Source organism: Desmodus rotundus, chromosome 5 (genome assembly GCF_022682495.2).
Source record: "Desmodus rotundus isolate HL8 chromosome 5, HLdesRot8A.1, whole genome shotgun sequence".
In the NCBI taxonomy this organism is placed as follows: domain Eukaryota; kingdom Metazoa; phylum Chordata; class Mammalia; order Chiroptera; family Phyllostomidae; genus Desmodus; species Desmodus rotundus.
In genome coordinates this window covers 941,398-954,444 of record NC_071391.1, presented here as the reverse complement: position 1 = coordinate 954,444, position 13,047 = coordinate 941,398, and the positions used below count along the sequence as shown (strand labels likewise).

General features: G+C 67.6%; 1 protein-coding gene across 11 annotated transcripts in view; it reads right to left on the bottom strand.

Moving 5' to 3' along the window:
* Nucleotides 1–579: 579 nt before the first annotated feature.
* BRSK2 (BR serine/threonine kinase 2) overlaps nucleotides 580–13,047 on the bottom strand; it is a 45,806-nt gene continuing 33,338 nt past the window's right edge. For 3 of the 11 annotated variants that reach the window (XM_053925100.2, XM_045183446.3, XM_053925106.2), the window contains 8 exons: nucleotides 12,074–12,134; nucleotides 11,245–11,452; nucleotides 10,668–10,716; nucleotides 7,238–7,361; nucleotides 5,978–6,158; nucleotides 5,814–5,903; nucleotides 3,932–3,979; nucleotides 580–2,691 (listed from right to left, as the gene is read on the bottom strand). In XM_053925100.2, the coding sequence (XP_053781075.1) occupies nucleotides 2,516–2,691; nucleotides 3,932–3,979; nucleotides 5,814–5,903; nucleotides 5,978–6,158; nucleotides 7,238–7,361; nucleotides 10,668–10,716; nucleotides 11,245–11,452; nucleotides 12,074–12,134 (937 nt within the window). In that variant the 3' untranslated portion in view covers nucleotides 580–2,515. Of the gene's footprint in view, nucleotides 2,740–3,930; nucleotides 3,980–5,536; nucleotides 5,632–5,813; nucleotides 5,904–5,977; nucleotides 6,159–7,237; nucleotides 7,362–10,667; nucleotides 10,717–11,244; nucleotides 11,453–12,073; nucleotides 12,135–13,047 lie in introns of those variants that run through there. The other 8 variants (XM_053925102.2, XM_045183447.3, XM_053925103.2 and 5 more) reach the window with 6 other exon arrangements.

The following is a 13,047-nucleotide window of genomic DNA, read 5'->3' as shown; positions in this document are numbered from 1 at the left end:
TCTGTGCTCGGACTCCTGGGCCAGGACGTGCCCCCCAGCTCGTCTTCCAGGCTGGGCAGGGCGTCCCTGGCTGCTGTTCTCAGGATGAGGCTGGGCCTGCCCTTCATGGTGCGGCAGCCAGGGGTGACTGGCTGGTGCATGGGCGCGGTGCACGGTCCCTGCCTGGCGGGCACTGGGCCATGGCTGGAACGGCCCCTCTGGGAAAGAAGCCAGCCTTGGCCCATCCCTTCCAGGGGCTGCAGCACCCCGTCGCCTTTTCCAAGAAAAGGATTGAAAAGAAGATTCATCCTCCAGGACAGAGCCTGGGTGCCAGGATGACCCCTGTGGTCTTGGGGTGGCAGCTGAGTGGCCATGGCCACCCCGGGGGCTGTGCTCCTTGTCCGTCTTGGGTCTGCGCGTCCCTGTGCCCCTGGGCCTCTGCTCCCTGCCCGGCCCAGCATATCACCCCAGCTCGGGCTGGGGCAGCCCGTGGGGAACGCTGCGACCTCGCACAGGGATCCGTCCTCTTCAGCGGAGGCAGAGCATGGAGCAGCACACGGCGGGCCCCGGGCGCCCACATCCCTGCCCGCCCGCCTGCATGGAGACTGGCATCGATGTCTTTGTGGAAGGAGTTTATTGTTCTGGAACTAAAGTTGCTCACAGTTATTTGACAGGGGTACACGGGGTGGGGCTTGTCCGTGTCCGTGACGTCTGCACGGGTCCGAGTACAAAAGAGGAAGGTTGGCGAGAGATATTGCTTTCGGGGTCCTCTGACTCCGTGCGGCCCTCCCGCCGGCACCGAGTGCTTTTGCTGTGGTGGGTGTTGAATTTGTCTTACGTACGGAGATCCCAGCTGGAGGTGGGGAGGGGGTCCGTGTAACAGCAGCGTTAAAATCCCCACGACCGGACGGTGGGCGGGCAACGCAGAAGCAGAGCGGCCCGTCACAGTGACGGCATGCAGTCAGGGCCGGCCCCCCTGCCTCTGGCTGCCAGGCCCGGAGCCCTCGCCACTGCGGGCCTGTGCCGGCTGGGGGAAGAGACCCAAGCAGGAGCTGGGGGCAGGGACAGCGCGAGGAGGCTGCACCCACCCACGAGCTCGCCGTGTGCAGAACATGCCGCAGAGGACCCGCTGACTTCCTGTCCTTGCTTACGGTTTTTTTTTCACTTTTTGTCGTTTTAATAAAAAACCCTGGGGGGCCCCTGCCATCCTGTGAGTGGGTGGGGCCAGCTCAGGGCCTTCCTCCTGCCCTGCTCTCGGACCCAGAACCAAGAGGGTGCCCAGCCGGGCCTGGCGAAGGACCCTGGGCAGCGGCGTCACAGCTCTGCAGTGGCTCCCACCCGGGATGGACGGGCAGACGGTGCGGGTCGTGCCCCTGTTCAAATGTTTGTGTGCAGAGAAAGGACCAAGAGCAAGAACCAAACACAACCCAGCCCTGCCCGGTGGCTCCCCTCCCCCGTGCCCTTTTCCAAAAACAACCAAGAAAAAAGTTTATAAAAATATCTTGCAGGAATTCTTTAAAGTTTACAGTAGCTTGCCGGTGCTGCATCCACCAGCCTGCCCCAGATGCCCCAAGGCTCCGTCCTCAGGGCACCTAGGCCCCAGACCCACCCTGCCTGAGACACAGACAGACAGACAGACGGACGGCAGGAGGATGCTGCTGCTGCCCCTTCCCTGAACAGAGAAGCAAAGGAACTCAATAAGTTAAAACAACAAATAAATAATACTGATTTCCCCGGTCAGCCTGCTGCCTCCTGTCCAGTTTCACCCAGGCCAGGGCAGAACACCAGGCCCGAGAGCATCCTGCCGCCGACGGGCTGAGAGGACTAGGTGCCAGCCAGCAGCAGGGCGGGCGTGCCGCGGTGTCAACGGCAGAGGAGGGGTGCTGCAGGGAGGCGGGGCCGAGGAGAGGCTGCGAGCACCAGCTGCCCGCCTTGTGGCTGCTTCGCCCACACGGGCCCCGCCCTGGAGGCCCTGGGTGGGCAGGCAGGGGCAGGCAGGGCCTGCCTGGGGCTCCAGTCACTGTGAGTCCAGTCGGCAGGGCTGGGGCAGCTTCCCCTGGGAGCCAGGTCCTCCTCCCCGTGGCCATGCGGAGCAGGAACCGGGCAGAGCGCCACGCGGGCAGGTGGACGGAGGCAGCGGAGGGTGGGCAGGGCCTGGCCACTGGGCAGGCTGCAGCGGCGGCGGGAGCGGAGGGGCAGGTCCAGGCAGCTGCCTTCCGTCGGCCGGTGTCCGGCGCGGAGCCCAGAGGACGGCCTCGTGGAGGTCGACATGTTAACTTTTCGGGATAATTCCTGGTATCAGAGCGGAAACAGTGGCGTCGTCAGAGACAGGCAGAGAGAGGGACAGCGAGAGAGCGCGAGCGAGCGCGGGCACGGCGGGCCCAGCTGCAGGCCGCAGCCCCTGGCACCCCCTTCCTTTCCTCCCTGGCTTCACAGTCTAGATGGGCGGGTGGGCACGGCCCCAGGTCCACACAGAGCGGGCGGCGGGCCGCACTTGGTGGCCACTGTGGGGCCATGTGGGGAGGGGGCTATGTGTCTAAGGCTGCTCGCGGCGGGCGGCGGGCGGCCCCATCTTGGCCGTGTCCTTGCCCGTTGGGTACTCGGCGTCCCTTCCAGGGCCAGGGCCAGCGGCCGCCGGGTCGCCGAGTGAACTGTGGGCACTCTGCTTGGCGGGCGTGCTGGGGGCCTGGGCCGCCTGCCCGTTCTTCTCGTCTGAAAAAAGTTGTTTAATTACGTCAAAGAAGTTACTCAATGGGCTGCCTGGGTACACAGAACAGGAGACAAGAGAAAAAAGAAGAGGAAAAAGAAAAGGGGGCGAGGAAGAGGAAGGGAAGGAGAGAGAAAGAGAACAAACAAATGAACGAAAGGCCTTGGCGAAGAGAAAGAAAAACCCAAGGAGATGAGGTCTGAGATGGGCGAGGGGGCGGGGCCGGGCGCCAGCAAGCGCGGTGGGCAGGCGGCCAGCAAGGCAGGGGATTCCTCTGTGCCAGGGGCTGGCAGGAGCGGTTGGATGTTGCGGGGACCAGAGATGGGACCTGTGGGCTTCTGCGCCGTGGGGCAGGAGCCCAGGGCAGGCAGAGGCCCCCCACCCTCACCAGGCCTGGCCCTGCAGGCTGGGCACGCCCTCCAGCTCAGCCACGCCCTGAGTTCAGACACTAGTCTCCCCTGGTCAGCCTGTGGCCTGGCCAGCCAGCTAGCCCACTCTGAAGACAGAGCCATAAAGACAAGGCCCAGCAGGACCCTGGGACCGGCGGCTGGCTCTTGGCACAAGGCCACAGGCCTGCCACCCTCCTCCCCTGGCCAGCCCAGGCTGCGCAGTGTGGACACAGCAGACAGACGGATGGATGGATGGATGGATGGATGGACGGACGGATGGGCGGACAGGCATGGAGAGCTGGGTGTGGGAGGGCCAGGGGCAGGCAGCCCGAGTGGGGAGTGTCCTGAGGTCAGGAGGAGGCTCCCTGTGCTCATGTCTGGTGCACTGATGAGGCCCCGGGCGCCCGTCTCTGAGCCTGAGCCCTCCCTGAGCTTGGAGCTGTGGGCCTCCTCTCCCTGCTGGCGACAGTGGGGAGGGGAGGCCTGCATGGCCCGGGGAGCTCGCAGGCCTCCGCAGGAGCAGCCCCCTACCCCTGCAGTGGACACAGGGCTTGAGGCCGTCTGGGCCCGGACTGGAGTCCACCCTGACCAGGCCAGAGCCTACACAGGGGACCTTTCCTGGCCTTGGGGCAGGTGCTAAGCAGCGGGGCCCCTCCCTGGCCTGCCTGGGCCCTGGGGCCGCCCGTGGCTGCCCTTGGGGTGGGTGACAGGCTGCTCCTGGCAGAGGCAGGCGGCTGGGCATGCCATATGTCCACAGAGACCCCAGGACAGCCCCGGGCGCAGGGGCGGCGCCCCGCCGGGAGCAGGTGCAGGTGGGGTGAGAGGCTGGGGCCCCGGTGGCGGCAAGGGTTCTTACCACACTTGGAAAGCCTCCCCGTCACCGCCTCCACACAGCTAGTGGTGTCTGGAGCACAGAACGGAGAGAGGAGGGAGAGTGTAAAAAAGGCTTCCCACCAGGGCCTCAGCTGGGTGCCTAGGCGAGGCCAGTCCATGGGCAGGGACTGGGCCTGGGGTGGGAAGGGCTCAGGGTGCAGGTGCCCAGTGGGGCGTGGATGCTCCTGGGTTCCCTGGGCTTGCTTGGCCCTCCTCCCCTCTGTCCGGCCCTGGGTCCAGGACACACTCTGGAGCTGAGAAGCCCAGGCCTCTGGCCACGGTCTACACTGGCCACCTGTGCACCCTCCCCCTGCCAGTGTGCAGGACCCCTGTCCTGACCCTCCCCACCTGCTGCTGGGCCTGGGAGTGTGGCCCTGGCAGGGCCCGAGTGGGGCTGCTCCCTTGGGGCCCAAGTCGGGGAGCACCAGGTCTCTTGGCCTGGAACGTGACGCTCCCTCCTTCCACCTCCAGTGTTGACTCTGGACTGAGCTCAGTGGACACCAGACTCCAGTGTGGGAGGGAAGCCAGAGGTGGGGTCCCAGGTTGGGCTGTCCAACACAGAACTCACTGACGGAAGGCAAGGGAGGTAGCGGGCACCTGCATTGGGCACCCAGGAGTCTCCAAGGACATGGGGTCGGGCCCAGAGCTAATTGGGTCTGGGCCAACAAGGTCCCTGCTTTGGGGTGGCCACAGGCATGGATGTGCTCTGGGCAGCAGGCCGGGCCCTGGCCTGCTCCCCTCCCCAGACTGGCTCTGTGCTTACCCGGCCTCAGTTTCCCTGTCAGCATCGCCCTGTCCTACGTGGAGACTGGACCTGCCTGCTCCCTGCCCCCACAGCAGCTGGGGAAGGGCCCACACCCTGGGGTGACGTGGCAAGGCATGTGTCATGTCGGGGAGGGTGGCAGGACAGACGACGGGATGAGGATGGCAGGGTGGGGTGGATGCGCAGGCTGGCCTGGCCTCCAGGACCCACAGACAGGAAGGGGACCCAGCGGGGGACAGGGGTGGGGCCCACGGAGGCCCCAGCCAGCCTCAGGTCACGGGGTGGCAGGATGTGGGCCACACGCCGAGCTCCCCAGACTCCACACCTCAGGCCCCCACGACCTGTGGACAGGCACTGCACGCCCTCCCTGACGGACGGCAGCCCACAGGGGTGCCCACCGCAGACTCGCCCACACCCTCGCCAGACACCGAGCGCCAGGCCGCTTGGGCTCCTGAGCCCCAATGCCACCAGGCCTGGGTGGCCCATTTTCCTGTGTGGCTTCTGCAGGCCCAGTTGGAGCCCCTGCTTTGGCTGGACCCCGGGTCCCTCTGTCCCACTCAAGGCCAGTCACCAGCCTGTCTTAGGGCGGGTGGGCAGGCGGCAAGCAGCCCCACCTCGTGTCCGCCGGTGCGGGCACCAGGGCCAGCCCATCCTGTGCCCGGTGACTCTGCCTGGGTTCGGGGCCTGCGCGGCTTGTCCAGGGCCAGGAGCTGGCCACTGGCTATGGGAGCAGGCACAGGGCGCCCTTCTTAGGGCCAGCCCAGCTCCTGCCAGAGGCCTGACCGCAGCCCCCTCCCTGCCCCAGCAGTGGGGCCGACACCTTACCTGCCAGCGTCAGAGGCTACTCTCGTAGCTGGTGGCCACCTTCTGGCCTTTAAGCCCAGCACCCCAGCTCAGTCCTGGCGCTGGCGGGGGGTGTTCTACAGTGGACAAGAGGCGCCTTTCAGTGCGGTGTGCTGGGCGCTACCTCCCTGGGTGCGCAGCCGCCGGCTGGCCTGCTGCCTTGCGGGGGCCCTGCTCCCTGGGGGCGGCGCTCGGGGCAGGGTGGAGGGGCGCGTGGCTGGCCGAGCGTGGGCCGGCCTGGGGCTGAGCCCCGGCTCACCTGACAAGTGTTGGGCGGAGGGCTGGTCGTGCGCGCTCAGCAGCTGTGTCTGAATGGTCTCCACCACCCTCTTGAAGCGGCGGCTCGGGCCTGGGGGGGACATGGGGTTGAGCCAGGGCATGTTGGCCCGAGCCCGAGCCCGAGCCCTTGGCCTGGCGGCTCACCTGACAGGAGCGTGAATGTGACGGAGTAGATGCCGTTCTCCTTGTGCGCTGCCCCGCCCTCAGTGTAGGTGATGTCCACCTGGAACTTGACTGGCTTCTGGAAGACCGCTGGGCCCCCTGTTGCCTTGTACTCGGCCCGGAAGCTGGTCTGGGAGATGACACTGTGGCCGAGGCTGGGGATCTGTGGGGTGGCAGCTTGCTGTGAGCGGGGACCTGGCCCACAAGGCAGCTGCGCCCACCCAGGACTTGGTCACGAGAGCTGGGACCAGGCCTGACAGAGGCCCCCAGGGGCGGAGCTTTCTCAGAGGGGCGACAGGTGAACACCCAGGTGGGGGAGGAGCCCCGTGGAAGAGCTGCGAGGACAGAGGGCCAGGCCCAAGCTGGCCCTGAGCACAGGCCTCCCGTGGCTCAGGCACAGAGCCGTCGACGAGACTGTCCCTGGGCCCCGCTGCTTCTGGGCGCCCGGCCGGCCCCACTGCATGTCCACAGCACACAGGAAACTGGTCCCAACGACCTCGCAGGCGGTCCCCCCTCACAGTAGCTCCCGGGACAGGGCCCTGCACCCTGGGGTGCACAGCACTTGGGCTTGGAAGGGCCAGCCCACGTTGGGCAGCGGCTGAGTCCCTGTCACTCGGGGGAATTCTCGGTGTCCCAGGAGCACCAGGAAGGGCCTGGGGAGCGGGGGTGGGGGGACAGAGGCCCAAACCCCGAGCCCCGGGGAAGAGAGCAGGGTGCAGGGGACGCAAAGGGGCCAGAGTGCCACCCTGCCTGGTGCTGGGTTCTGGGCCCCTGAAGATAACTGGTTGGAGTTCCCAGCTGGCCTCTCGGCCCTCAGGGGACCGGGGCTGCAGACGGGCCCCAGTTAAAGAAACCCTCTTGCAGTCCCACCCACCCCAGGGGGCTGGAGGGGCCAGAAGCCAGACTGCAGCTGCTGGGAGGCCCCACACAGGTGGGTGTCCACTGGCAGGACCCCAGGAGCAAGCCGTCAGGGCTCTCTGCGCCATGCGCCTGAGGAGCCCGCAAAGACCAGCGGAGCCCACAGAAGGCCCAGCCTCAGGGAGGCCAGGGGGCACCGGGGCTGGCAGCCTGTGGGGTGTACCTGCCTGTCAGCCTGTCTCCAGGTGTCACTGCACCCAAGGCCCAGCCCTGCCCAGCCCCCGTTGGGGCCTGTTCCAAAAGCCTGGTCCTCAGGCCAGGGCCGGCGGGGGCAGGGTCTGTCCCTGAGCCCTGGATCCCCGTCCCAGGCGGGTCGAGGCTCACCGACAGGAAGGCGTGGACGATGTCGGCCTTGATGGAGCTCAGGGGCTTGTCCTTGATGACGACAAAGATCTGCTCTTCCTTCTCCAGACTGATGAAGTTCCCAAACCAGGACTTCTTGGCCAGCCTGGGGGCGAGGCAGGGGGCTGCTCACACCTGCCACCCCGACTCTTTGATGCCCCCACCCCAGCCCTGACCCCCTCCTCCTGAGCCTGACCCCACCTGCATCTGCCCTGGACTCTGACCGCCACCCCTGACTCTGCAACCCTACGGCTAATCCCACAGCCCTGGGCCTGACACCCGCCTCCCTGCCTGCAGGGCCCGGGCAGCGCCCACTGGAACCCCACCAGGAAGGACAGGAGAGCGCATCCTGACCCCCAGCCTCGCCCCTGTGTGGTAAGTCGCCACCCTCTGGGGCACTTGGTAGGCGGCAGTCCCACAGCCGCCCTGCGACAGCGGCCCCACCCAGGGCTGAGGGGAGCAGGGACGCGCTGACGGCCGAGACGTGGTGCAGAGCAGGCCCCCGGGTCACCCTCTGTGTCTCCATCCTCAGGGACTGGCGGCCACCCAGCTGCCTGTCTCCTGCTGCCCCAGCTCAGGCCACTTCATGGGACTTGGAGGTCGCACCAGACCCAGGGGCCAGCTACCGGGCAGGGCGGGGCCACACCCCAGAGCCCCAGGCTGGCGGCGCCTTCCGGCTGGCCCCTCACACCACCGTGTACAGGGCTTCTGCTTGGTCATTACACCGACCCCGCTGCTGTGTCCTGCGTCTGGGCCCCACCTTGGAGGTGGAGCCCTCCCCCACCGCAACACCCCACACAGCGTGTGACGGACCCTGCCATCTCCCTGCCTCCTGGTTCCCGCTGGTACGGCCTTCCTGGGATGCGAGCGGGCCGGCGGCTGCTGTCTGACCAGGAGAACATGGGGAAAGTGGACGCCGCCTCTGAGATCTGGTCACAAAGGTTGTGACTCCCCTCTTGCTGGCCGGCGTTCCGCCTTCTGGTGGGGCAGACTGATGGGTGAGAGGCCTACGCAGACCCGAATCCCGCCCACTGTGGTCCTGCTCCTGGGCGGTCAGGACAGCCACACCCAGGCCTCCCTCAGGCAGAGCCCAGCCAACCACGGAGACTGGAGGGTGAACGGACACTGTGTCACGCTGGGCCGGGCTGGAGTCATTTGTCACACGGCCATCCATAGTTGACTGACGCACCCTGCTGCCTTCTGGCTGCCTCCCTTGCAGCTACGGAGTGGACACCCGGCCAGCGCACTGCCCGACAGCTGGGGTCAGGACGAGGGGCGGCAGCCAGGCCGGGTGTCTTGCCCCACGCTGGCGGCAGGGTGCTCCACGGCGCTCTGTGTTGGCCTTCGGTGTGGCTGGTCGTCTCCTGGCTGGGTGACGTCTGCCCTTGCCCTGCCCATGTCCAGAGCTGTCCCTCAGCTGCCATGACAGTGGCCAGCCCGCCTGCTGGCAAAGCCCCTGTGCTCCCGTCAGCCTGGCCGGGAAGCCCAACAGAAGATGAGGGTGGCAACACGTCGTCGCGGGCTGCACGCCGTCACCTGGCCACCCCTCTACCGTCAGGGCCTCCGCCGGCCCCCTGGCTGTCTGCCGCGCTCTCGAGTGAGGGCCCTGGCCCAGCCCCTCAACACCACCCCCGAGCCGCACTGGGGCCCGGGGTGCACTGCTGGGGCTCTGCCTGCGCCTCTCTTGAAGGACGTAGATGAAAACTAACTCCTGAGCCCAGTGGCTTGACATCTGGCAGAAACAGTCCTGCAGCTGAAACAGCCTGGCTGAGTCGGAAAGGTGGCGGAGGACGTGTGAGGACAGGCCTGTGACAGTAGCCCTGGGTGCCAGCCACCCTGGCCAGTCTGCACCGGCGTGGGTGTTGCTCCTTGGAGACGTCCTTCAGGGGCGACAGTCAGAGAGTCTGGGCGGAGCAGACGGCCGCACGTGGGCCTTGTCTGGCCAGCTGCCGCCTCCAGAGCCACGGCGGAGTGTCCCTGAGGAGGAGGGGTCTCCTCCCTAGAGACGGCAATGCAGGGAGCTTCCTGGGTCCCCGCCTGCCAGTGGACTGCCAGCCACCGAGCCCAGTCTCAGGCCTGCCAGCATGCACCCACACCCGCTCTGTCCTGGTTTTCGCAGGGACCCTGACTGACGCAGGGCCCCTGGCAGCTGCGGGGGGATGACTGGGGCTAGGAGCCCATCCTGTGCAGGAGGAGGTGCCAGGGGTGACGCCGCACCCAGCTCCCAGGGCCACTGCACCTGCTCATTGTCCCCAGGCCCTCCGGCCGGGATGGGGCCCCACCGGGACTCCACGGAAGGAGGGGCTGCCAGCCACTGGCCCCCGCAGACCTTGGTGCACGGTGGTTAACTTCTCTGAAACATCCGGCCACTCTTCGCTGCCAGTGTGTTTGGGTAAGCCTGCCTAGCAGCAGGGACTCGCAGCTGAAGGTTGCCCCGTGGGGCCACAGAGCCCGCCACCTGCGTCGCAGCCAGGGCCCTGGATGCACCCGCCCTGGGCCAGGGTCCTCACCTCACTCAAGTACAGAGCACAGTGACACCTTCTCTCCTTTGGACAGTCGGCCCGACTGCCTCTGCTGCCCAGGTGAGGTCAAGGTGGCGGCCCTACACCCTGCACCCTGCCCTGTGTCCACACCTCGGACCGGAGCTGGGAAGGGCGGCTCTCCAGGCCTTCGCAGCAGACACCGTGTGGGGGACGTCCCCACATCCCGACCTTCTGCAGGGCAGGAGCAGCCTACTGCCCCTCACCACAGCCCCCACACCCTATCGTGGGATGGGACCGGAGGGTTCAAGCTGCCCCCGGCCCCGGTCAAAGCCACCTCCTAGCACGCGGGTCCCCGCATCATTCCTGGCTCTCCTCCTCGGCCGGCACCACACTTTTGCCTTGAAACCCTCTGTCCACACAACCCTGCACGTCCGTCACCTTCCAGGCTCTGCTCTGCCCAGCACAGCCGGCCCGGGGAGACCCCTGCTGCAGGTGGCCCAGGTGGCCCTGGCGGCCTCCCCGCACCCGGCATGTTCACGGTGGAGACTGCAAAAGTGTGAGTGAGCCGGGCCCCACAGGTTCCTGCGGACAGAGGCCCCACTCAGCGGGGGCCTGCAGCCCCTGCCTCCAGCCACACAGGCTGTGGCTTCTGAGCAGACTGGACTCTCCCCAGAACCACTGCGCCACCACCCAGGCTGCTCCTGCCTGGTGACTTGAAGATGCAGGCGCTGGGGAGGAGGGGCCGGCGGCAGCAGGGGCCACAGGAGAAGGGGAAGGACAGGAGGGCCAGGGTGCTCGGCCCGGCACCCTCCCAGGGTCCGCTGACTGGCTGCGTGGCAGGGTCCCCTATGGCTTCCCCAGTGCACTTGGCATCCCAGCACCAGGAGGGGGTGGACCGCTTCCATGCGACCTCAGGCAGGGCAACTCACTCTGGGGATGACTCCGGGGTCAGGTTGGACATCTCCTCCGGCGTCGGAACTGTGGGCACAGGAGGGACAGGACGAGAGGGTGCGGTGACCACTCTGCCTGTCCCCATGGGCCCTACCCTTGGTGGCATCCAAGGGCACAGGTCGGCTCCACCACAGCCACGGCTGCAGGGGCCTTGGGCCACTGTCCTGACCTCCGAGGCTGAAACCCCTTGGTGGCACTGTGGGTCTGGATGGCTGGGCTGTGACGGCGACCTGCAGCACCTGGCACACAGGCTCCTCGACCCCGTGGGCTTCCTGACAGTCATGCCCACACCCGCCCGACGGCCACTTCTCCCTGGGCCTCAGGCAGCCCACCCCAAGGAGGCCACTGGGCTAAAGAGGAGCTAGGGAGCCAGGGGGGCCCCCAGGGTGGGGCGGACAGGTCTGCACCATGTGGGCCCCAGACACACGTCGGGCAGGTGGGGGACACGTGGACACCTGGGGTGCTGCCCAGGCCTGTGCCAGCCCAGTGGACCCAGCCACTGTCAGTGCTTTTGGTGAGGGCCCTGCCCACCCCCGGCCCTGTCCCCGAGCTCACCTTGCAGTTTCCGGCGGTGGAAGCGGGGTGACCCCAGGAAGCTGTTCTTGATGGAGTTGAGCCTCGTTCTCCAGGGCACCCCTCCAACGCTGGGACTGGACGGCGGCGTGGGGTTGGGCGTGCCAGCTGGGCTCTCCTTGGGCGTGTGCACGGGCGTCCCCTTGGGGGTGGGGAGGGGACTACCCCTTGGAGAGGGGTGAGGGGTCACCTGCGTGGTGGGGACAGATTTAAAGTTCAGTTCAGTCCCGGTGGGTGGGATCTGGGCTGGGGCAGGCGGGGTGGCCAGCACCCGGGGCAAGGCCAGCTGGTGGCGGAGGCCAGGGGGCCAGGCCTGGGGGCTGACCGGGAGCGGGCTGGACTTGGCACCCTGTAGAAGCTTGTCAGTCAGCTTGGCCTTGCTCGGCAAGGTCTGGGTCTTGGGGTGGGGCTGTGGGTGGCCTGTGGAGGGAGGACGTGCCCGGGCCGAGAGGCACTCTGGTAAGCTTCGGGCTCCACGGAGGTGGCCGGGGTGCAGGCCACAAAGGGGAGCTTGGGGGGGCGGGGGCGGAACAGACTTCCTAGCAGGCTGCAGGGTGACACGGAGGGCAGGAGGGGCTGCCACGTGCCCGCCCGCCCTGCCCCACATGCACACAGCACCAGAGGACCCGTGGGCCCAGGTGGGGGGGGGGGGCAGCGTTTGCCACAGGGACGACGAGGGACAAACACGGACACGCAGAACAGAACAAAGGACGTGCAGTCAGCAAGAGCAGCCCGTGCCCATGGGGGGGCGGCGGCACACTCAGACCCCCTCCCGGGCGCCTTCTGCTGGAGAGCTGGGCGGCTCACTCACCCGGGGGCTGCTGAGGGGGCTGGTGGAGAGGCCGGAGGAGGCGCCGCTGATGGATCTGGACCTGGGGACACAGGTGCAGAGCGGGGCTCAGCCAGGGACAGGCCCACGGGTTCCCATCTCCTCTTCCCACAGGCAGACTGTCTGGGAGGCCCAGGGCCCTCTGGCCTGGCCTGGGGCTGCCCCGCTGCCCCCACCCCACCTCCACCAGGCCTCAGGGCTCCTGCCCACCACTCGGGAGCTGCCAGTCCGAGTCCCAGGCAGGCAGAGGGCCCTCTGCTGGGGCCTGCGGCTCCCTGGGAACCAAGTCGAGCCCTCAGGCTGGGCCTGCCCACCACTCTCCAGCTGCCCTGAGCCCCTCCTGACCCCCAGAATGAGCTGGTCCAGGGCTGCCAGCTGGGCACGAGCCAGCCCGAGACCACGGCCCCCCCACCTGGCCCAGGGCTGCCTGCAGCAGGCCAGCCCTCTCCCCTCTCCTCCCTCACACCATGGGCCTGGGCAAAACAGGCTGGGGTGGGCGTAGGCAGGGACCGTGGGCCTTTCCCACCACTGGCTGCACTGGGCCCGCAGACCTGGCCTGGGCACGGCCGGAGGGAGGCCGCTGCCCCAGTGTGCCTGGCTGAGACAGGCACGCAGCGCACCCCTTGAAACAGACTCTGGGCCTCACCGCACCACCGTCCTCAGGAGGTAAGGAGACAGGACCGGGGCCGGCGCAGCCCCAGGTGGGGACGCAAGAGTGAAGGACACCCTGACCTCCCCCCCTCAGCCTGGCCCCTGGCCTTGGGGAGGAGCAGAGCCATGCTGGCCTGGCTCCCAGCTGCTCTGCCACGACAGTCCAACTGTTCGCCCGACACAGGCACAGAGCCAGAGACCCCTGCCTTGCCCCAGCCCCCCAGCCCAGCCTGCTCAGAGTCAGGCCTGGGCCCACAGTTGTGGCGCTGAGAGCCGAGCTGGGGGCCGGCAGACCCCACTGGTGC